We start from the raw sequence: 22746 nt of genomic DNA on the forward strand, positions 1-22746 counted from the left end.
GTGCACTCCTAACTTCAACATGCTTTCTAAGGTTCATAAATCCTACCACCCAGGATGCCCCATTGTGCATTGTTGTTGGTTACTGTGCACCCACAGAAATAATTTCTGCCCTTGTGGGTTGCCTACCCTATTATATAAGTGACACCAACCATTTTCCGCACTGGTTCTCCACAGTTCCTATTCTGTCACCCTGAGAGCTATTCATTGCTGTCAATGCCTCCTTTCTCTAAACGAACATCCCCAATGCCCATGGCCTTAAAGATACTGAACACTACATTTACCAACCCCCAGCTGACTCCAAACCTACAACCTTCTTCCTGGTCACTGCAGCCAACTATACCCACAACACAATTATTTCCTCTTTGAAGGCATTACCTACAAACAAATCTGGGGTAAAGCAATGAGCAGTTGCATGGCACCATCATTTGCTAACCTATTCGTGAGCCACCTAGAGGAATCATACTGAACTGGTCATAATCCCATACCCCAAAACTGTTTCAGGTTCATTAATGGCATTGTCTACATCTGGACTGAGACTGAGCATGTCCTCCTCACAATACTCCAGAATTTCAACACCACCTCCCTCATTTGCTTCAGCTGGTTCTCCTCAGCCCAAATTGCCACCTACCTCGATGTCGATCTCTGCCCACCTACCAACAACCAACAATACCTCCACTCTGACAACTGCCACCCATTCCACACCAAAAAATCCCTTCCATACAGCCTAGCCACTGTGGTCATCACATCTGTAGTGACAAGAAGCCCTCTTCAAATGCACCAAGGATCTTACAGAGGCCTTCACAGACCAAAATTACCATTCCAACCTAGTCCAAATGCAGATCACCCATGCCTTGTCTCACCAGTAACATACCATCCCTTACATACCCAATGCATGGCCACAAAGGAGCACTCCTCTCATGACTCTGTACCACCCAGGACTGGAGCAAATGAATCAAATTCTCTGTCAGGGTTTCAACTATCCATTATATGAAATTATAGGAATGTGTGGTGTCTGCTCTTGAACATGTCCAAAAGAGCAGACACCAGCATAATCCCTAGCTGTGAAACATGATATGTAAACTGAAAGAGGATCACTGCTGTCAACTGCAGCAGGACTGCAAATAGGTGGCACTCGGTGGGAATGTGAGACGGCCATGAAGTGTGCCAAGACAGTCCACACAGTTGCGATGATGCTGTGTCCCGCATGGTGCAGTGGTTAATGCATCTGCCCAGTAAGTGGGAGATCCCGGCTTTTAATCCCAGTCCAGTACACATTTTCACTCATCACAGCTGATTCCACGTAATGTCCCGCTGCAGCTGAGAGCAGTGATCCCCTTTCAATTTAGATTTTGACTATTTTTCGTCATTAACTGAAATGAGAAATAACCTCCCCACTATCTATCACACACTGGTATTCCACGGTCCACCCAACACATGTAATATCCTTGTCTGTCCTTACTCCACCCCTTCTTCCAACCTCCTTCCTCAAGAGTCATGTCCCAGCAATAGACTCAGATGCATCACCTGACCCATACATTCCTCCACCAACTCCAAGCCTGTCACTGGCATATCTTACCCTATCACAGTGCCAGCTGTGAAAGCATGTGATCTACAAACTCAACCACTGTGCCGCATTCTACATGGGTATAACTACTAAAAAGCTGTCTGTCTGCACAAATGGCCACTGCCAAACTGTGGCCAAGAGACAGCTGGACTACCAAGTTGCTGAACAGGTCACCCAGCATGAAGTGCTTCACTTTAATGACTGCTTCACAGCCTATGCCATCTGGATTCTTCCCAACAGCTGTTCTTCTGAACAGTGAAAGTAGGAACTCTCCTTACAACATATCCTTAATTCCTGTGACCTCTGTGGCCTCAGCCATTGGCAATCCAATCCTTCGCCTGCCTTTCTTCTTCCTACTCCCACTACAGCACCCACACACCTTCTGTTCTGCCGACACAGTTACAAATTCTTTCCTCTTCTCTATCTACTTCTCTCTGCTGCCTCCCCCCTTCCCCCACACAGCCCTCTCTCCACCACATCTTTTCACACACCCAGGCAACACTAGCTCCCTGCCCTGCTAACCCTCCCCTTCCAGCTAATTTACAGTCCTCTACGGTTAACATATGGATTTATGTATTTACATGGCGGTCAGACAGACAACCCAGTAAGACATCAACTTCCTGTAGTTACAGGAATTCTAACATTGGCGAAGGTGCACACTGCCCCCCCCACCCCCCCCCCCCACTGTTTTAAGTTACGATTTCAACAAATCTATTCCCCAACCAACTCATTCCACCTGACCCTCACTCCCCCGTGTGTGTGTGTGTGTGTGTGTGTGTGTGTGTGTGTGTGTGTGTGTGTGTGTTTGTTTTATTTAGCTAAAAGCTCAGATACACAAACAAGATTGTTACTGTTGCTATCAACTGCTAAACGCCTCAGCCAGGTAGTGAGGGGTTACCGTTATTCTTTACATTATTGCTATCTTTACATTCTGATTTTTGACTCACCAAAAGAATACTGCGTAAACGGGTGGTGGAGCCAGTCTCGGCAACAGCTGCTGCATAGGACACCCATGCAGCATCAGATCCATGCACTTCTTTTGTTCCATCAAGAACCAGTTCTAGAAGGGGCTCGTGTTGTTCACTTTTAGCTAATTGGCACATCAATTCATGTTGTAGGGGAGTTTTACGGAACTCTTTAACACAGTTGACATACTCTGTTACTGCACCCTCCAAATTGTTGCTGAAAGATAAATGTATATTGAATCACAGAATTTCTGGTACTATGATTAATTAATTACAAACAGAGAGAAAGTATGGATAACACTTCCCTTCAGGGGCCATAATACATCATACAATATAGAAAAAAATCTTAAAAGTAGAAAATAATATTCCTAAATTTTGGGACTATACATTCATCTAGAGTGAGGGAAAAGATTTCTTTGGAAAGGTTGCAACTGAAAAGGGGGGGTAGACTCAGACCTTATGTACAATGTAGAAAACGTCTTATCTATTGTGAGGCAGAAGGAAGGCACAAATGACAAAAAGGCATGAGAGCTGGTGGGGGGAGGGAGGGGGTGGGGAGAGACAGACACACAAGTGGTGACAAAAACAAAAGTGAGTGCAGAAATAAGTAAATAATTGAGCAAACAATGAGGAATCTATGGTGTGATGTCGCATGTGCGAGACTGATGTTCAAATTGCTCTCCAATATTTTATTAAGTCTTAGGCCTCAGATACTTATTTCAAAGATTATTGATGTTAATATTTGCAGTAAGAGTAATTTATTAGTGGCTTTTTGTTCATCTAAATTTTTCTTTTTGTATTATTGATTCAAGTGGTCTGCTATTCATGAGTGTACTTACATCATTCATTGAAGTCTCAGCAATGTGTTTACATTTCGCAGCATGCAGTTGTGGCTGCAATGCTTCTAAAGCTAAATACTGACAAAGTAGGTTGTGCACTGTATTCAAATATTAAACTCAGCAGTTTTCAATCATACATCTAAATATTAGCAGTGTGTTTACATTTGCAGCTGTAATGATTCTTATGCACTGACAAAGTTGTTTATGCACTGTTACTCGGTCATTAAATTTAACAGTTTTTAACGGTCTCTTTTGTTGTTTCTGGTGAAATAGTGGTTTAATAAATTTTTAGAAACTTTCGACCACTGTTTTACATAAAGTTCTTTGTGCATTGTAGTCATTTATTAAATTTTGTACAATAGTTTTCAGCTGATGTTTGTAGTGAAATATTTCAGTAAAACATTCATCCACTGTATTTAATTTCATCAAGTGTTCCAGCGGTCACTTGAATTATTGGTTTTAGAAAAGAAATTGTGTGAGGTTTTTGTGGTATTATTTATGGTTTAGTAGTATTAATAAAAGCAGTTCCTTTCTTAGCAGAGTGCGAAATTCAAGGCCACTACTGTTAGTTCTTTAAATAGTTCTTGTGTAGTAACTGAACTTCGGTAACAGACATTTAGTTTTTTCACTAAATGTTAACATTTTGCCACGAGTGAGAAGTGTGCGCTCTGTCGTAGGTTTTTGAGTAATGGTTTACTGTGTGAGATTTGTTCCAAGTATTTTCATTGGAAGGAATGCAGTGGGGAAGGCAATGGGCATTCTAGAGTGATCCTTTCCAGAGCAGGAATGTAAAATCTGCGCCCTCCAGGTGCAGTTACAAAACACATAGGAGGACTAGATAGGATGAGGAGGGTGAGGGGCACTGGAAAATGGGAACTGGCAGCTGGTAAGAAGACAGCAGCGAAGAGGAGGAGGAGGAGGAGGAGGAGGAGATATTCAGACCCCCCCCCCCCCCCCCTTGTACTTTGCATATTATCAATAGACTTGACCAACTGTCGGAGGTTAGTGGAGAGGAGCCTCTTGTAGCTGTAGATGTAGGTGTAGGAAACATACAGTAGTCCTCAGCAGTTAGGAAGCCTAAGTCAGTTGCAAATTCTAACAAAAAGATTAAGGTTTTGTTGCTTAGTAGTTCACATGCCAGAGGTGTGGGCCAAGAGTTGCAGAAAGTGTTGGGGAGTGAGTACCACATCACCAGCTTTGTGAAGCATTGGTTCAGGTGACTGCTAACATTGGGGAGTCATGTAGGAATGTTACGGAAGAGAATCGGGCAGTGATTGTGGGTGGAGCAGGGAACTGTCTTGATAGGGACAGGGAGTATGATGTAGCTGGTGACCTGGTAAAGATACCTACTCAAACAGGTGGCTCAAATGTACACTTCATGCAACTGTTTCAGCATCATGATCAACCTCATCTTAATGCTGCTATTAGGTATGTTAATGTGGTGCTGGAGAAGGTGCTAATAGTGGAGGGCATGGCTCACATTGCATTGCTGCCAGTTGAGTCCATCAATAGACCAGTTTCACTAGGCATGGCTTGCACCTCAGTAGGTATGGGAAGTGGAGGCTGGCAAAGCTTATAGGTGACAGTGTAGTGGGCGGTGGCGGGATCACTCATGGGAAAATTCCTGTAGTAGTTGGTGTTAGAACTGCATCTTTTTTAGACTGAAGTCAGCTGATAGGTACCCCTGCTTATAGGAAGTCTTTCTAACACGGTAATCACATTCAAAGAAAGTCAGGTATCTAAGCAGTGAAGGAATTTGCATATTTTATCAAAATATAAGAGGTATTACAGATTAGCTGGCTGTTTTACAAGGAGTTCTTTGAGGAGTGGGGGAGTGGCCATGTACGTAAAAACCAGTATTCCATTTGAATCTGTAGACATGTCGTAACAGTGCCCTGATCAGATATTTGAATGTTGTGCAGGGACAGTTGAATTTAGTGATACTAGACAGCTAATTGTTGTTTTTATAGGTTCCATAACTCTGACTTCAGAGCATTTCTGCTCAAGCTAGGGAGGGTTCTTGGTTCACTTTATAGGAAGTACCAAAAATTACTTGTATGTGGTGACTTCAACATTAATTTTGTATGTGACTATGTAAGAAAAAGGAAGTTGGTAGATATAAATTCATATGGCCCAAAGTTTCCAACCAGGGTGCAGGGGAACAATAGCATAGCCATAGACAATATTCTTCATTACTAGATCACCATTCTGTTAGTAAAAGGGTGAATCGCCTTTCAGACCATGATGCACAAATTTTAACGCTAAAGGTTGTTGTACCCAAACAAATGTTATATATAATTATGAACTGTGCAGAAAAGATAATCCAATGGCAATAGAGTTTTTAAACCTCATTAAGGAAGAAGAGAGGAAGGATGTTTATAGTGCCAATTACGTAGATGACAAATTTAATGCTTTCCATAACACATTTCTCATCCTCTTTGAAAGTTGCTTTCCATTAGAGCATTTGAAACAGGATACCAGCAGTAAAAAACAGCCTGAATGGCTGACTAGTGGGATAAGGATATGATGTAGAACAAAGTGGGAATTGTATCAAAATGTTAGAAATAGTCACAATCGAGCTACAGTAGCACATTACAAACAGTATTGTAAGGTGCTTAAAAATGTTATTAGGAAGGCAAATAGTATGTAGTACACCAACAAAATAGCTAATTCAGAGGATAAAATTAAAATCATATGGTCAGTCATGAAGGAAGTGACTGATCAGCAGCAAAGGGTCAACGACAGGAAGTCAGTTCATAACAAAAGTGTTTCTGTTACTGATAAGTCAGATGTATGTACAGTATTTAGCAATCTTTTCCTGGGCATTGCTGGTAAATTAAACAAAAGCTTAGTTTCTATAGGGAATCATATAACTCTCTTGGAAAATGTCTTTCTGAGACTGACGTCTGAAATACTCCTCTGTGATACTGACAAGAGAGAGATTAAGTCAATAATTACATCACTGAAGATTAAGGGCTTTCATGGACATGATGGAGTACCTAGTAATTGTAATATTTCCTTTAACAATGGTCAGTTTCCTGAAAGATTGAAGTACTCAGTAGTACAGCCACTGCACAAAAAGGGAGAAAGAGATAATGTAGAAAGCTTTTGACCTATTTCTATGCCATCCGTGTTTGCTAAAGCGATTGAAAAGGTTGTGCATGTAAGGATAATTGATCATTTCACTTCACATAATTTGCTACCAAATGTACAGTTTGGTTTTAGAAGTGGTTTAAGTATTGAAAATGCTATATTCTCTTTTCTCTGTGAGCTACTGGACGGATTAAGCCAAAGATATCGAACACTAGGCATCTTTTCTGATTTAACTAAGGCTTTTGATTGTGTTGATCACAAAATGTTGCACCAGAAGTTGGACCATTACGGAATATGGGGAGTAGCTCACAATTGGTTCACCTCTTACTTTAACAACATACAGCAAAAGGTCATTGTCTACCGTGTTGAGATTGGTTATGATGTGGGGCCTGAGTGGAGCATGGTTAAATGGGGGGTGTCCCAGGGACCAGTGTTGGGGCCACTCCTGTTCCTTATTTACATATATACATCAAAAAAAGTTTTGCATCACCCCGGTTCCTAGAACTCCTGAAGAATAATGCTGACTGTTGTTACTGTATCACAGACACAGTCCCTTTGACTGTTCAGAGATGTCACCAAACCCACCCAACAATGTATACAACCATGGATGAGCAGCGCCTATTAGGCAGAGGGGGTCTGACAGCCGATCAGTTCCAGTCATTCCACCAGGAAGGAGGTACATGGCTCATGTTGTCTGTAGTTCAACTATGCCTAGATGGTCAGTACCGCAGTTTGATCGCGTCCGCATTGTTACTTTGTGCCAGGAAGGGCTCTCAACAAGGGAAGTGTCCAGGCGTCTGGCAGTGAACCAAAGCGTTGTTCGGACATGGAGGAGTTAGAGAGAAACAGGAACTGTCAATGACATGCCTCGCTCAGGCCACCCAGGGGATGACTGCTACTTACAGATTATGGCTCGGAGGAACCCTGACAGCAATGCCACCATGTTGAATAATGCTTTTCGTGCAGCCACAGGACGTCGTATTATGACTGAAACTGTACGTAATAGGCTGCACATGATGCACAACTTCACTCCTGACGTCCATGGCGAGATCCATTTTTGCAACCATGACACCGTGCAGCGCAGTACAGATAGGCCCAACAACATGCCGAATGGACTGCTCAGGATTGGCATCATTCTCTTAACCGATGAATTTTTCATGTGTCTTGAACCAGACAATCATAGGAAACGTGTTTGGAGGCAACCTGGTCAGGCTGAACACCTTAGACACACTGTCCAGTGAGTGCAGCAAGGTGGAAGTCCCCTGCTGTTTTGGAGTGGTATTATGTGGGGCCGACGTACACCACTGGTGTTCATGGAAGGCGCCGTAACGGCTGTACGATATGTGAATGCCATCCTCCAACCAATAGTGCAACCATATAGGCAGAATATTGGCGAGGTATTAATCTCCATGGACGACAGTTCGCATCCCCATCATGCAAATCTTGTGAATGAATTCCTTCAGGATAACAACATCGCTCGACTATAGTGGATAACATGTTCTCCAGACATGAACCCTACCAAACATGCCTGGGATAGATTGAACAGGGCTGTTTATGGACGATGTGACCCAACCACTGTAAGGGATCTACGCCGAATGCTGTTGAGGAGTGAGAAAATCTGGACAACAGTGCCTTGATGAGCTTATGGACAATATGCCACTAAGAATCCAGGCATGCATCAATGCAAGAGGAGGTGCTACTGGGCATTAGAGGTACTGGTGAGTACAGCATTCTGGACCACCACTTGTGAAGATCTCGCTGTATGGTGGTACAACATGCAATGTGTGGTTTTTATGAGCAATAAAAAGGGCGGAAATGATGTTTATATTGATCTCTATTCCAATTTTCTGTACAGGTTCTGGAACTCTCGGAACCGAGGTGACGGAAAAATTTTTTTGATGTGTGTAAATGATATGCTCTCCAGTATTACAAGGTGGTTATAAAATATTTCTGTTTGCTGATGACACTAGCTTGGTAGTAAAGGATGCTGTGTGCAATAGCACAGCTCAAGACATACATTAAAGGCTTGTAGAAAACAAACTAACGCTAAATCACAGTAAGACTCTGTTTTTACAGTTTATAACACACAATTCAACAAAACCCGACTTTTTGATTTCACAGAATGGACAAATGATTAGCGAAACTGAACAGTTCAAATTTCTAGGTGGTCAGATAGATAGTAAACTGTTATGGAAAGACCACATTCAGGATCTTGTTCAAAGACTTAATGCTGCCACGTACTATTTGAATAGTATATGAAGTAAGTGATAGTCCAACACGAAAAACAGTCTACTTTGCTAATTTTCATTTGCTTATGATGTATGATATTATATTTCAGGGCAATTCTTCCCATTCTCAAAGGATAATATTGGCTCAGAAATGGGCAGTTCAGGCAGTACGTGATCTAAGTTCACGAAGCTCTTGTCAACCCCTGTTCATTAGTTTGGGTATTCTGACATTGGCCTCTCATACATATACTCTCATTTCTTGTTACCAATATAAGGTTATTTCCAAGAATTAGCAGCTTTCACTCAGGTAATACTAGGCAGAAATGTAATTGCATTTGGATCACGCTTCTTTGACTCATGTGCAGAAAGGCGTGCAGTATACTTCTGCATATTTTTTAAGGATACACAAATCTTCAGTTATCCACGCGATTTCAAATTGAAACTGAAGAGTTTCCTCAAAGGTCACTCCTTCGATTCTGTTAAGGAGTTCCTTGAAAAATTAACCTGATTCTTGTGTTATATGATTGATTGCATTCATATAAACTTATGGCTTATCTTTTTTGTTCATAAACATTTTATTTTATCTGTTATTACTTTTATGTTGTAATTTCAAGTTCCAAGACCTTGGAGATTTGCTCCTCATGTTGGTTCTATGGTACAAGACAAATAAAATAAAAAGCTGTATTACCTGGTAGGGGTTATGCTAATGGATGTTGGCAAGATGAAAGGACATGTTAAACAGAAAGTTCCCATCTTCAGGGTTTGGTGAAACACTTGACATGTAGTATGATACAAATGAGTCATTTAGTATAGACACCACTACAGTCTGCTGAAGGGTGTGTCCAGAAATTAGGTTCTGTACATTACCAAGGCAGACTATCCTGTGTTCATTCAAGCATTAAGCTAGTTTGGTGGTGGTGATCCTTATATAGACAGCTGTGCAGCAAACTCAACTCAGTATGAGATTTACTTTTATTCAACTACACATCTGATACTTTACAAAAAGCACACCCACATCGTCCAGTAACCCTTAGGCCTTGAAGAGTGTGTTTGTGATAACAACAATGAAAGTCAACAATGGAAAGACCAGGAGGGAATAACAACAATATGAAAAAACAATATTATGAAAAGGATAGACTGCTATTCCTCACAGAGAGGAGATGTTGAGTCAACAATCCACTTACTATTCTCCAGCACATTACTTTACTGCCTTTTACTTCCTCTTCTTTTCTGTGATTTACCTGTCGCCATCCAAATCACATACGCTCTGTCATATGAGCCACACATTCACACAAGCACAACTCACACACACATGGCCACTGTCTCCAACAACTGAGATCCAGTGGGAAGCTTGACTGTTCAGCAGTCTTTTCATTGTGTCTGTCTGTGACTCAACACTTCCTCTATGTGGGCAGTAGCAACCTATCCTTTTCACACTGTAATTATGAAAGTATTCCGACATTTTATTACCATTCCCTATTTATTAGGCAATCATCTAAATAATGCTGATGATTAAATCTGTTTGACTGGTTAGCAAATAGGTTTACAGGATACACAAAGAGACTAACTGTGTACACAAGAGAATTCATAATAATTTAAGTAAATCAGTGATGCAGACTGTGCAACCTTGAAAGAGTTGTTTGCAGACCTGGTGTCATGTTGTAATCGACCTATGAAGGCTAATAATTTAATTGTTATGTTTTCTAATAATTTAAACATTTTGGGTGATTTTGCACTGACATCGTTTGCCTTATGAGAGAGCTGTGTCATGAGGACAGCCCCTCAGTGTGCTACTCACAAGGGCTTCTAGCACTTATCGGTGATCAAAGCAAAACTGATGTCTCTATTAGAATAAAATTTAATAAAAGCGCTTGGTGCATGTATATTTATGTTTTATGTGTTAATTTTGTGATATTCCATCATATTTATGTGCATTTTAGATGGTTTATACCATGTAAATAAACTGTGTGTAATTCTGTAATGCCCACAACAACAAGTGGTAGGCGCAATTACTGGAAGCAGAGTTACCTACCCAGCTTATGTTCACTCAGACAAACAGTGTCCTATGGGGACTATAAATAACTGGTTTCAAAAGCACTGCACGAAGTTCACATTATTCACTGTAAACTGTCAATTATATCGCAATGTGGGAACAGAAGGCAACAGGCAAAAGATTTTGTGGAATGATTACTTGTTTAAATATATTTAAATTGACAAAAGCTCGTTCAGTAACAGAAAATCTTAACATGATTTAATGTACGAAAGGGCAATGTATACTACACCACTGTAAAAGACACTGTGTAAAACTCATTATTTCAAGATATATACATTTTGGAAACTATGTTAGTGTTACCTATTTAAAATTACAGCACCAGAATGAATGTCCAATAATAAAAGATATGATCAGTTTTAACTGTGGTGAGGAGGAGGGAGGGTGGGACAGTAACACCTTAGACTGTTAGATGATAATCTTAGTTTTATCAGTATAGGATTCTGGTTTACACAGCATATATGCAGTCACAGACAAACATACAAGTCCTATTTGTATCTCCTATCTTGCCTGTTTATCCTTCCCCAACCCTCTCCCTTCTCAGAACACCAGATTTCTATAGGCACTGGGTATGTGTCACAAACTCGACTCTTTCTTATTACAATGGCTGGCTTCATTTATATGTGTTGCAGTGTCAAAGATGATAAACAGAATTATAACCTCTTTCACTTCCAAATTCTGTAGTATGGTCTAAAAATATCTTTAATTTGTAAGAGGTAAAGTAAGCATAAAGTTCTCTTAAAATATATTAACAGAGTAATTAGTTTTTAACAAAGTAATTAGTTTATGAGTATATGGCTCAATAAATTTTACTTTTGCTTACCAATTTAAGTAGGTTCTAATGACAGCACCTAAGAGAACATTTGTCACTGAACAGTAACCTAGACGGGCCAATTGTTCTAACATTCTCTTAGTAATGTCTGGATTGTTCTTTTCTGCCACTGCGTTCAACAATTTAAAACAGTTACGTGATATTTCAGTTGTATTCCTGATTTTATGTGAAGATGCATAATTCTTCAGTACATGTAATGCATCTGTGAAGAAAGTAAATATCAATCTGTTGATTCCGCCTTCCCTCTAAAACCACAATCATTTGAAGAAAATAACAGCTATGACATCGGAAATTATTCAAACTTACCTGTTTCTTTTCCACAAGAAATAAGAAGAGTTGCATAATCTACAACCTTATACTCATCAAGTTTCAAGCCAGGAAATTCTTGCATTAAATGTGTGAAATATTTTTGTGCAGCTTCCAAATTTTTACATTTTACATGCACATCCAACAATGCAGCATACATTCCTGGAGAAAATTCATGGCCCGCTCTTTCAAATTCCTACAATCACCCAACAATCCTTCTCATTAATATTAAAAGAATGTTGTATAAGGGGGTGATCAAAAAGTTTCCATCTGAAGGCCATACTATCCAGAGTTCGTATGCCAATCAATCAAAATCATTGTGATCACTGTGAGAAATGAGGCAATCATCCCACCAATGCACTAGGTTGAAGATACCCAGTTGGTAAAACATCGTCCTGCTGTGTCAAGAAGTCCATAACTACAACTGTCTGCTGTACATCCTCATCTGACAGGAACTGTCAAGTCTTCAAGGCCTTTTTCAAGGGACCAGTGGCGTGATAATCACATGGAGAGAGATCAGGACTATACAGTGGGTGTTCAAGTGTCTCCCACTTGAGTTCGCATAACATCTGCCTTACAACATTTGCGATATGGAGACATGTTATCATGAAGCAGCAGCACCCTTAGTCATGCACCATACACATTCTTCATTCTCTGATGGATGACTACTGGTGTTTGTCCTTCGGTAACCAAGAAAAGAACAACATTAAGTTGGTCCTGTTTGGACAAATTTGGTAATAGCATCACCATAGTTCACCTTTCCACAATGACCTAACACATATCAGGAAAACACAAATGTCAAGCTAATCCCTTGCCTACATGCTGGTGCTTAGATAACCACATTGGAGTCATGCTATGTCACATACAAGCTGCAGCAACACCCTCAAACCAGAACTTTTTGATCGCCCCTTATAATATTAAACCAGCTTTAAAATATCAAGAGGGATGGCAAACATTTTGAGATAAGTATTACAATTTTTAAAGCAAAGGCCTCATGCAATGCTTACAGACTGAATACCTGAAGAACATACAGCGAATAGACATATTTTAAGGTTATAGAACAAGTCATATGAAGTATTTACAAAAGGAATTAAATTTTTACTGTCATTGAAAGAATTCATAATAAACTAAATTAATTGAAATAACAGTCCCAGTACCTTTTCAATCCTTGCAGCATTCTGACAATCACCTAGTTTACAATACATCTGCAACAGCCTTCGAAGCACACCACGAGTGTTCATACTTTTAGATTTCAGTTCCAGTAAGTGGCATTCAAGTTCCTCCAGAGTCATCTCTCTCTGTTGTGAGCATTACATCCAAGATTATATGGAGCATGCAAAATAATATGTACATAACAGTATAATTAACACTTCAGATCCTTAAGAGATAAATAAATTAATTACATTACAATACGAGAGAAGGAAAGATGCTGAGCCGCGATAGGCACAATAAAAAGATTCACACAATCATAGCTTTCGGCCATTACGGCCTTTGTCAGCAGTACACACACACACACACACACACACACACACACACACACACACACACACACACACATGCAAGCGCAACTTGCACACACATCTGCTGTCTCAGAGAGCTGAAACTACACTGCGAGCAGCAGCATCAGTGCATGATGGGAGTGGCGACTGGGTGGGGGTAAGGAGGAGGCTGGGGTGGAGAGGGGGAGGGATAGTATGGTGGGAGTGGTGAACGGGAGAGGGGGTAAGTAGCGGAAAGGAGAGAAATAAAAATAAAAGAAATTAAAAGACTGGGTGTGGTGGTGAAATGATGGCTGTGTAGTGCTGGGGTGGGAACAGGGAGGGGCCTGGATGGGTGAGGACAGTGACTAACGAAGGTTGAGGTCAGGAGGGTTACGGGAATATAGGATGAATTGCAGGGAAAGTTCCCACCTGCGCAATTCAGAAAAGCTGGTGTTGGTGGGAAGGATCCACACGGCACAGGCTGTGAAGCAGTCATTAAGATGAGGGGTATCATGTTTGGCAGCATGTTCAGCTAAAGGTGGTCCACTTGTTTTTTGGCCACAGTTTGTTGGTGGCTGTTCATGCGGACAGAGAGCTTGTTGATTGTCATGCCTACATAGAATGCAGCACAGTGGTTGCAGCTTAGCTTGTAGATCACATGACTGGTTTCACAGGTAGCCCTGCCTTTGATGTAATAGGTAATGTTAGTGACTGGACTGGAGTAGGTGGTGTTAGAAGGATGTATGGGACAGGTCTTGCATCTAGGTCTATTACAGGGGTATGAGCCATGAGTTAAGGGATTGGGAGCAGGGGTTGTGTAAGCATGGAATTATTATATTCTTCTTGGAGTCTGAGGATATTTTGCTGTCTCATACATCTTGCTCACCAGCTGGATGAGTTTTGTCAGGGTTGGCTCTCCCAAGGCTATCAGTAGTTCTAATGGAATGTTGTCTACTCCCAGGGCCTTGTTTCAACTTAGGTCTTTCAGTGCTCTGTGAAACTCTTCACACAGTGTCATATCTCCCATTTCATCTTCATTTACGTCCTCTTCCATTTCCATAATATTACCCTCAAGTACATCGCCCTTGTATAGGCCCTCAATATAGTCCTTCCACCTTTCTGCCTTCCCTTCTTTTCTTAGAACTGGTTTTCCATCTGAGCTCTTGATACCATACAAGTTGTTCTCTTTTCTCCAAAGGTCTCTTTAATTTTCCTGTAGGCAGTATCTATCTTATCCCAAGTGATATATTGCATCTACATCCTTATATTTGTCCTGTAGCCATCACTGCTTAGCCATTGTGCACTTCCTGTCGACCACATTTTTGAGACATTTGTTTTCCTTTTTGCCTGCTTCATTTACTACACTTTAATATTTTCTCCTTTCACATTTAAATTCAGTATCTCTTCTGTTACCCAAGGATTTCTACTAGCCCTCATCTTTTTACCAACTTGATCCTCTGCTGCCTTCACTATTTCATCTCTCAAAGCTACCCATTCTTCTTCCATGTATTTCTTTCCCCCATTCTTGTCAATCATTCCCTAATGCTCTCTCTGAAACTCTCTACAACCTCTGGTTCTTTCAGTTTATCCGTGTCCCATCTCCTAAAATTCCCACTATTTTGCATTTTCTTCAGTTTTAATCTGCAGTTCACAACCAATAGATTGTGGTCAGAGTCCACATCTGTCCCTGGAAACGTCTTACAATTCAAAACCTGGTTCTTAAATGTCTGTCTTACCATTATATAATATATCTCACACCTTCCAGTGTATCCAGATCTTTTCCACGTATACAACCTTCTTTCATGATTCTTAAACCTAGTGTTAGCTATGATTAAGTTACACTCTGTGCAAAATTCTACCAGGCAGCTTCCTCTTTCATTCCTTACCCCCATTCCACATTCACCTACTACTTTTTCTTCTCTTCCTTTTCCTACTATCAAATCCCAGTCCCCAATGACTATTTCGTCTCCCTTCACTACCTGAATAATTTCTTTTATCTCGTCATACATTTCTTCAACCTCTTCGCCATCTGCAGACCTAATTGTCATATGAACTTGTCCTACTGTGGTAGGTGTGGGCTTCGACCCTATCTTTGCTACAATAATGCGTTCACTATGCTGTTCGTAGTAGCTTACCCGCACTCCTATATTTTTTATTCATTATTAAACCTACTCCTGTATTATCCCTATTTGATTTTGTATTTATAACCCTGTATTCACCTGACCAGAAGTCTTGTTCCTCTTTCCGCTAATTCCCACTATATCTAGTTTTAATGTATCCATTTCCCTTTTTAAATTTTCTAACCTACCAGCCCAATTAACGGATCTGACATTCCAAGCTCTGATCCGCACTTGGTAATACTAGTTTATAATTTACTTATTCTGGAAATACAACTTATTTTGTTGAATTTTGAAATGTTTTAAAAAGTAAAGCTACCTTCCAGTACTCACACATGGTTAAACACTGTGATAGTGTATGTACAGTGAGTGGCTTGTGCAATCTCATTTGCGACTTATTTTATTTTGAGGCTAAACTTCTTAGCCTATTTTGGAATTTTTCTGTGGCATACTTTTTGGCTGAGACACTAATGAAAATAAAAGAGGAGAAGAGAGAACAAGAAACCTCCAGAGCAACTTAACCATGAACTACCAAAACTGTCTGTGAGATGTTTCCAACATGGAATAGGACAGTAAACAGAATTTACAAGCAACTGTACTAGCTTAAGTCATTCTTATTTCTTTCATGAGTTTATTTCTCAGTTATCAATGTGACACCATTTATAACCATAATAATTATACTTATTGCGATAAGTATCAGTTCTTATATGCAAGGATATGGATCTATCTTTATTTTATTTCAATGAGACACTGGAAAGAGATGGGTTGAAAACAAGTAATAGAAGGAACAAAGGTATCTGTTCACCCCATCAGTTGAGGAGTTGACAGGCATGTAAACTACACTGAAAATGTTGCAAAGCTTTCACACAATGTCCTCCTTAGGAGTTACACACATTTTAACACATGTATGTTTAAGTCATCCCAACTGACTGTACAGTCCTGGCACTAGTGCAGTGGGAGTGAGGAAACACAAGACAAGAAGGCGTAGAAGGAAGATTTGTTGACAGCTCCGAGGGGGAGGTAGTGCAGGAATAGGATAAGAATGTGCCACTGGTGAGCCGACCTCGGTACCAGGTGGGGAGTTGCAAGTGGAGACACTTAAGTAGAGGGAATGTTGGAAATGAGGGAAATATTTGGGGGGGGGGGGGGGGGGCAGAAAGGAGGAGGGGGGAGGGGAGGGGAGGGGAGGAGGAGGTTAAATAGAAAGCAAAGGAAGATGGAGAAGTGTAGAAGCCACTGTAAAATTAGTAGGGTGAAGCGGGAGACATGGGGACAGGGATTTATATAAGTGTGGGTCACACTGTCAGAGATTAAGAGCCAGATGACTGCAGAAGCAAAGTACGTGCTGCAAGAAGAAATATTACCTATGTAATTCAGAGAAGCTGATATTAAAGGAGGGGGAGGGGTGGGATCCAGCTGGCACACGCTGTGAAGCAACTACTGAAATGGAGGAAGGTGTGTTCAACAGCATGACCTGCCACTGTGTAGTCAACTTTCATGTAGTTTGGTGCTGGTCATTCATTCATGGGAATGGCTGATTAGTGATAAAGCCCATGTCACAGTCTGTGAAGTAATTGCAGCATGGTTGACTTATGATACAAATGATTCACAAGAGGCCCTGCCTCTTGACAAAGTAGGCTATGTCAGTGACAGGACTGGAATAGGATAGGATAGGATAGGATAGGATAGGATAGGATATGCTGTGTTGGTGGATGCATGGAATAGGTCTTGGACCTAGGTATTCCACAAGTATATGACCTGCACAGCAAGGGTTTGGGAATACGATTGGTTGGTTGATTTGGAAGAGGGAATCAAACACTGAAGTCATCAGTCCCATGATCTATGATGGCAGAGATCAAGGGAATAACTACACAAACATTACAGTCCAGTGAAGGGGAAAGGATAACATGCAAACAGAAAGGGAAAAGGGATGTCAGGGGAGCAGGAAGAGGAAAGAACAGCAGGGGGGCAGGGGGGTGGGTGGAAATGGGGAGAGCAGGGGTGCCCCAGAAATGCTAGGTGGAGTGGGGCACCAGCACTGCCACTGTCCATATCATTATCACAATTCAATGGGGGCAACACCAAGGGAAGAAGACACAAGAAAAGAGGAAACAAAGCAGCACAACAGACCAGGCAAAATGTATGCAAGAGGTGGGGAGAAACTTGCCGGCATGGAGGCAAGGTCAAGGCCTCCGTAACCCAGGACTACACTAACTAAGGGACACAAAATTCCAGAGGAAAATTCAAGGACTTATACCTGAGAGTACAAACCAGTTTTGCAAAGAAGATGAAGGACAGATGTAACAATGTGAGGTTTTTTTTGCTAACATCCAAGACAAGGAAGGGGGGGAGGGCATATTTAGAGTGGAGGGCCATAAGGTGGGGGCAGCCACAACTGCAAAGGGAAAGGGGGGGGGGGGGGGACAATAGGTGGGATGGGGGTGGGGGGGCCGATTGAAGAGTAAAAACCCATGGGTCAACCTAGTATAGCCAAATACAAAGACGCCAGAGGATGGTAAAGTCCTGTCGGGAGAGACAGGAACACCACATGGTGGGATTCTTCTCAATGGCACGAAGTTTATTAGATACAGTGCACCCTCCCAAGAGTCAGCCCATGATTGTGCAAAATGGGACTTCATGTAATGCCACAAATCCACCGATCGAACAATCTGCGCCCCAAGAGGTGTGGGCAAGGACGCGAAGAACATCGAGTTTACGAAAACAGACAACCTTCAGATCACGGGTATGACACTACCAACTATGCTTGCTGTCAAAAAGAAGCTGTGGCGCGATAGTCAGCAATTGGGCATTGAGGTAGAGCTCCAGATCAGGATGGACCGTAGTTTGACAATAGAAATGCACCACCACTGACTGAAAGAGAGAGAATTGAAAACGGTGCAAGTGTGTCCAAGTGAAAGCACACCGGATGGCACTCTGATGATGTCTCCCAAGTGAGAGCTATCCCCAATACAGAAATCATCCTCATACAGGGTAGGTGTGACCAAAGGTCCAGCAGAGGCCATAAGTTCATTAATCATTATTAGAAAAAGAAGGACATATAATATGGAGCCCTGTGGAATACTATTCTCCTGGGTCCACAGAGAGCTGAGAACAGTGCCAACACAGACTCTGAACAACCGGTGGAACAGGAACTGGCGAATAAAAATTGGGAGGGGGCCCTGAAGAGCATGAGGAGGATGTGATGCTGTCAAGCTGTGTCATGGGCCTTAAGAAGATCTAAGAAAACTGCAACAAGCTGATGATGCTGAGGAAAGGCCTGACAAATTTTGGTTGCCAATCTAAGCAGATGATTGCTGAAAGCTGCACTGGTAAGGGAATAAAAGGTCAAGAGATTCAAGGACCCAATTGAGCCAATGAGCCATCATCTTTTCTAGTAACTCACAGGGGACACTGGTCCAGCTGATTGGCTGGTAAATATCAAGGAATGATGGATCCTTGCCAGGCTTCTCAGGAACCACAATGCCGTCTCTCCATTGAGAGAGGAAAATGCCTTGGAGCCAAACAGGGTTAAACACCTGGAGGAGATACTGCTACTGGGGAGGACTGAGTGGTTGAAGTAATTGGTTATGGTGGGATCAGGGCCAGAGAAGAAAGTGGGGCCAGAAGAAGCACCCATTCAGTAAAAGGTTCATTATAGGATTCTGCCTGACAAGGGGCAAAACATAAGCAAGAAGCTTCAGCCCAGTGTTTCTGGAGGAGGAAGGTGGCTAGATAGGAGGCTGACACCGATGCTGTCACAAAATGGGTCACAATGTGTTCTGCAAGAACTGATGGGTCTGCAGAGAGACCACCTGGAAGGGCAAGGCACAAAATGGATGAGTGCCATTGAGAACCTTGGAGGGTGCGGAGTGTAGACCACATACATGACAAAGGGACAGAAGACCCTGGAGAGGAGACAAAGCATTCCCAACACAGTCGCTTCCTCTGTTTAATTAAGTAATGGGCTTTGGTGCGAAGACATGACGGGTGGAGGACTTGCCGCCTGAGATGTTGCATGGAACGACGATGATCGAGGATGGCAATGGCAATGACTGTGCTCCACCATGGAACTGGCAGACAGCAAACAGGGCCTGTTGAGCAGGGAACGGCAATGCCAGCAGTTCGGATTTCTTATCGGACAGATCAAGGACAACTTCATCAATACAACTTGACAAAGAAGGGGAAACATGCCCTGGGAGGTAGATAGAGGTCAATTAGCACCATGGAAAGCCCAGTAGGGTAACGTGGTCATTGGGAGGCAGGAAGGAAACTAGATAATCGGCAGGAAGTAGTCACTGTCACAGAAGCCATAGTGTGGTGACCAGTGTAGGGAAGGAAGAAGGGAAGCGGAAGAGAGTGGAAGATGAATGGTAGAGACGGTGCCACATGCGGCACTAAAATGAGTATCGGAACTGTCATCAAGAAGGAACAGGTTGTGGTCTGCAAGAAACTGGTCAATGAGGAGCCCCTCACTAGACGAGAACGCGCAGCCCCACAAAGGGTGATGGGAATTAAAATCCCCAAGGAAGAGGAAGAGACGGGGGAGTTGCTGAAGGAGAGCAGTTAGGGCAGCAGATGCAGGTGGCCTGTCAAGAGGAAGGTAGGAATTGCAAACTGTGACGGCTGAGTCCAAGTGGACTGCTTCCAATGGGGTACGATTTGTGATCGATAAACTAACAATATCCATACAGACCAATGTGGAGATGCCACAAGAAGGACCAACTCAGGTCCAAAATAAAGCACGGAACCCACAAAAAGTCGGTGAGGGAGCATCAGAAAATGAGATTCCTGGAGGGTGACACAAGCTGCCGAGTAAAAGGCAATAAGGGATTGCAATTCTGGGAGGTGACAGTGGTGTCCATTACAGCTCCATTGAATAATCACAGAGCAGGTACCCAAATGGGATGTGAAAGGGCTGTAGCCAATTGCTCCAAGGATCACAATTTGTCACCAATGATGATGGGGTGATACCCAAAAATAAGATGACAGACTAAGGTTGTGATGGGGGAGATGGCATCTCTGAGCGCAATGGGAGGGCCTTGTCCTGAGACTTATGTTTCTTCTTCTTCTTCTTCTTCTTGTTCTTCTTCTTCTTCTTCTTCTCCTCCTCTTTCACAGGTTGAAGAGAGCAGGGCACAAAAGGAGAGTGGGCTTCTGCAAGTTCTGAAACTGAAACAGGGCAAGCAACCTTGAGGGGCACAGACTGTATGTCCTGTGCCCGAGTTGTGGTAGCAGGCCTCAGGCCTGAGAGATGCCGGGGGTAGGGGCCCCAGGAGGGAGCCCCACCACTAGAGGGTGCCAAAGAAAGGGGGCACTTCTTCAGGCAGAGAGGGAGAGTGCATCCATATCTACATCTACATCTACATCCATACTCTGCAAGCCACCTGACAGTGTGTGGCGGAGGGTACCTTGAGTACCTCTATCGGTTCTCCCTTCTATTCCAGTCTCGTATTGTTCGTGGGAAGAAGGATTGTCGGTATGCCTCTGTATGGGCTCTAATCTCTCTGATTTTATCCTCATGTTCTCTTTGTGAGATATACGTAGGAGTGAGCAATATACTGCTTGACTCCTCGGTGAAGGTATGTTCTCAAAACATCAACAAAAGCCCGTACCGAGCTACTGAGCGTCTGTCCTGCAGAGTCTTCCACTGGAGTTTATCTATCATCTCCGTAACACTTTCGCGATTACTAAATGATCCTGTAACGAAGCGCGCTGCTCTCCATTGGATCTTCTCTATCTCTTCTATCAATCCTATCTGGTACGGATCCCACACTGCTGAGCAGTATTCAACCAGTGGGCGAACAAGCGTACTGTAACCTACTTCCTTTTTTTTCGGATTGCATTTCCTTAGGATTTTTACAATGAATCTCAGTCTGGCATCTGCTTTACCGACGATCAACTTATATGATCATTCCATTTTAAATCACTCCTAATACCTACTCCCAGATAATTTATGGAATTAACTTCTTCCAGTTGCTGACCTGCTATATTGTAGCTAAATTATAAGGGATCTTTCTTTCTATGTATTCGCAGCACATTACACTTGTCCTCATTGAGATTCAATTGCCATTCCCTGCACCATGCGTCAATTTGCTGCAGATCCTCCTGCATTTCAGTACAATTTTCCATTGTTACAACCTCTCGATATACCACAGCATCACCCGCAAAAAGCCTCAGTGAACTTCCGATGTCATCCACAAGGTCATTTATGTATATTGTGAATAGCAACGGTCCTACGACACTCCCCTGCGGCACACCTGAAATCACTCTTACTTCGGAAGACTTCTCTCCACTGAGAATGACATGCTGCGTTCTACTATCTAGGAACTCTTAAATCCAATCACACAACTGGTCTGATAGTCCATATGCTCTTACTTTATTCATTAAACGACTGTTGGGAACTGTATCGAATGCCTTGCGGAAGTCAAGAAACACGGCATCTACCTGGGAACCCGTGTCTATGGCCCTCAGAGTCTCCTGGACGAATAGTGCGAGCTGGGTTTCACACGATCGTCTTTCTCGAAACCCTTGCTGATTCCTACAGAGTAGATTTCTAGTCTCCAGGAAAGTCATTATACTCGAACATAATACGGGTTCCAAAATTCTACAACTGATCGACGTTAGTGATATAGGTCTATAGTTCTGCACATCTGTTAGACGTCCCTTCTTGAAAACGGGGATGACCTATGCTCTGAGCACTATGGGACTCAACATCTTAGGTCATAAGTCAGATGACCTATGCCCTTTTCCAATCCTTTGGAATGCTACGCTCTTCTAGAGACCTACGGCACACCGCTGCAAGAAGGGGGGCAAGTTCCTTAGCGTACTCTGTGTAAAATCAAACTGGTATCCCATCAGGTCCAGTGGCCTTTCCTCTTTTGAGCGATTTTAATTGTTTCTCTATCCCTCTGTCGTCTATTTCGATATCTACCATTTTACCATCTGTGCGACAATCTAGAGAAGGAACTACAGTGCAGTCTTCCTCTATGAAACAGCTTTGGAAAAAGACATTTAGTATTTCGGCCTTTAGTGTGTCATCCATTGTTTCAGCACCATTTTGGTCACAGAGTGTCTGGACATTTTGTTTTGATCCACCTACCGCTTTGACATAAGGCCAAAATTTCTTAGGATTTTCTGCCAAGTCAGTACATCGAACTTTACTTTCAAATTCATTGAACGCCTCTCGCATAGCCCTCCTCACATTACATTTCGCTTCGCGTAATTTTTGTTTGTCTGCAAGGCTTTGGCTATGTTTATGTTTGCTGTGAAGT

At 42.3% G+C, this 22746-nt stretch overlaps 1 protein-coding gene across 2 annotated transcripts in view; it reads right to left on the reverse strand.

Moving 5' to 3' along the window:
* Positions 1-22746, reverse strand: part of LOC126483781 (leucine-rich PPR motif-containing protein, mitochondrial-like) — a 167410-nt gene that overhangs the window by 35887 nt on the left and 108777 nt on the right. For both annotated transcript variants that reach the window (XM_050106938.1, XM_050106939.1), the window contains exons 11-14: positions 13035-13175; positions 11878-12073; positions 11563-11773; positions 2512-2746 (exon numbers count right to left, since the gene is read on the reverse strand). In XM_050106938.1, the coding sequence (XP_049962895.1) occupies positions 2512-2746; positions 11563-11773; positions 11878-12073; positions 13035-13175 (783 nt within the window). The remainder of the gene's footprint in view (positions 1-2511; positions 2747-11562; positions 11774-11877; positions 12074-13034; positions 13176-22746) is intronic.

The sequence above is a fragment of the Schistocerca serialis genome, chromosome 6 (genome assembly GCF_023864345.2).
Source record: "Schistocerca serialis cubense isolate TAMUIC-IGC-003099 chromosome 6, iqSchSeri2.2, whole genome shotgun sequence".
Taxonomy (NCBI): domain Eukaryota; kingdom Metazoa; phylum Arthropoda; class Insecta; order Orthoptera; family Acrididae; genus Schistocerca; species Schistocerca serialis.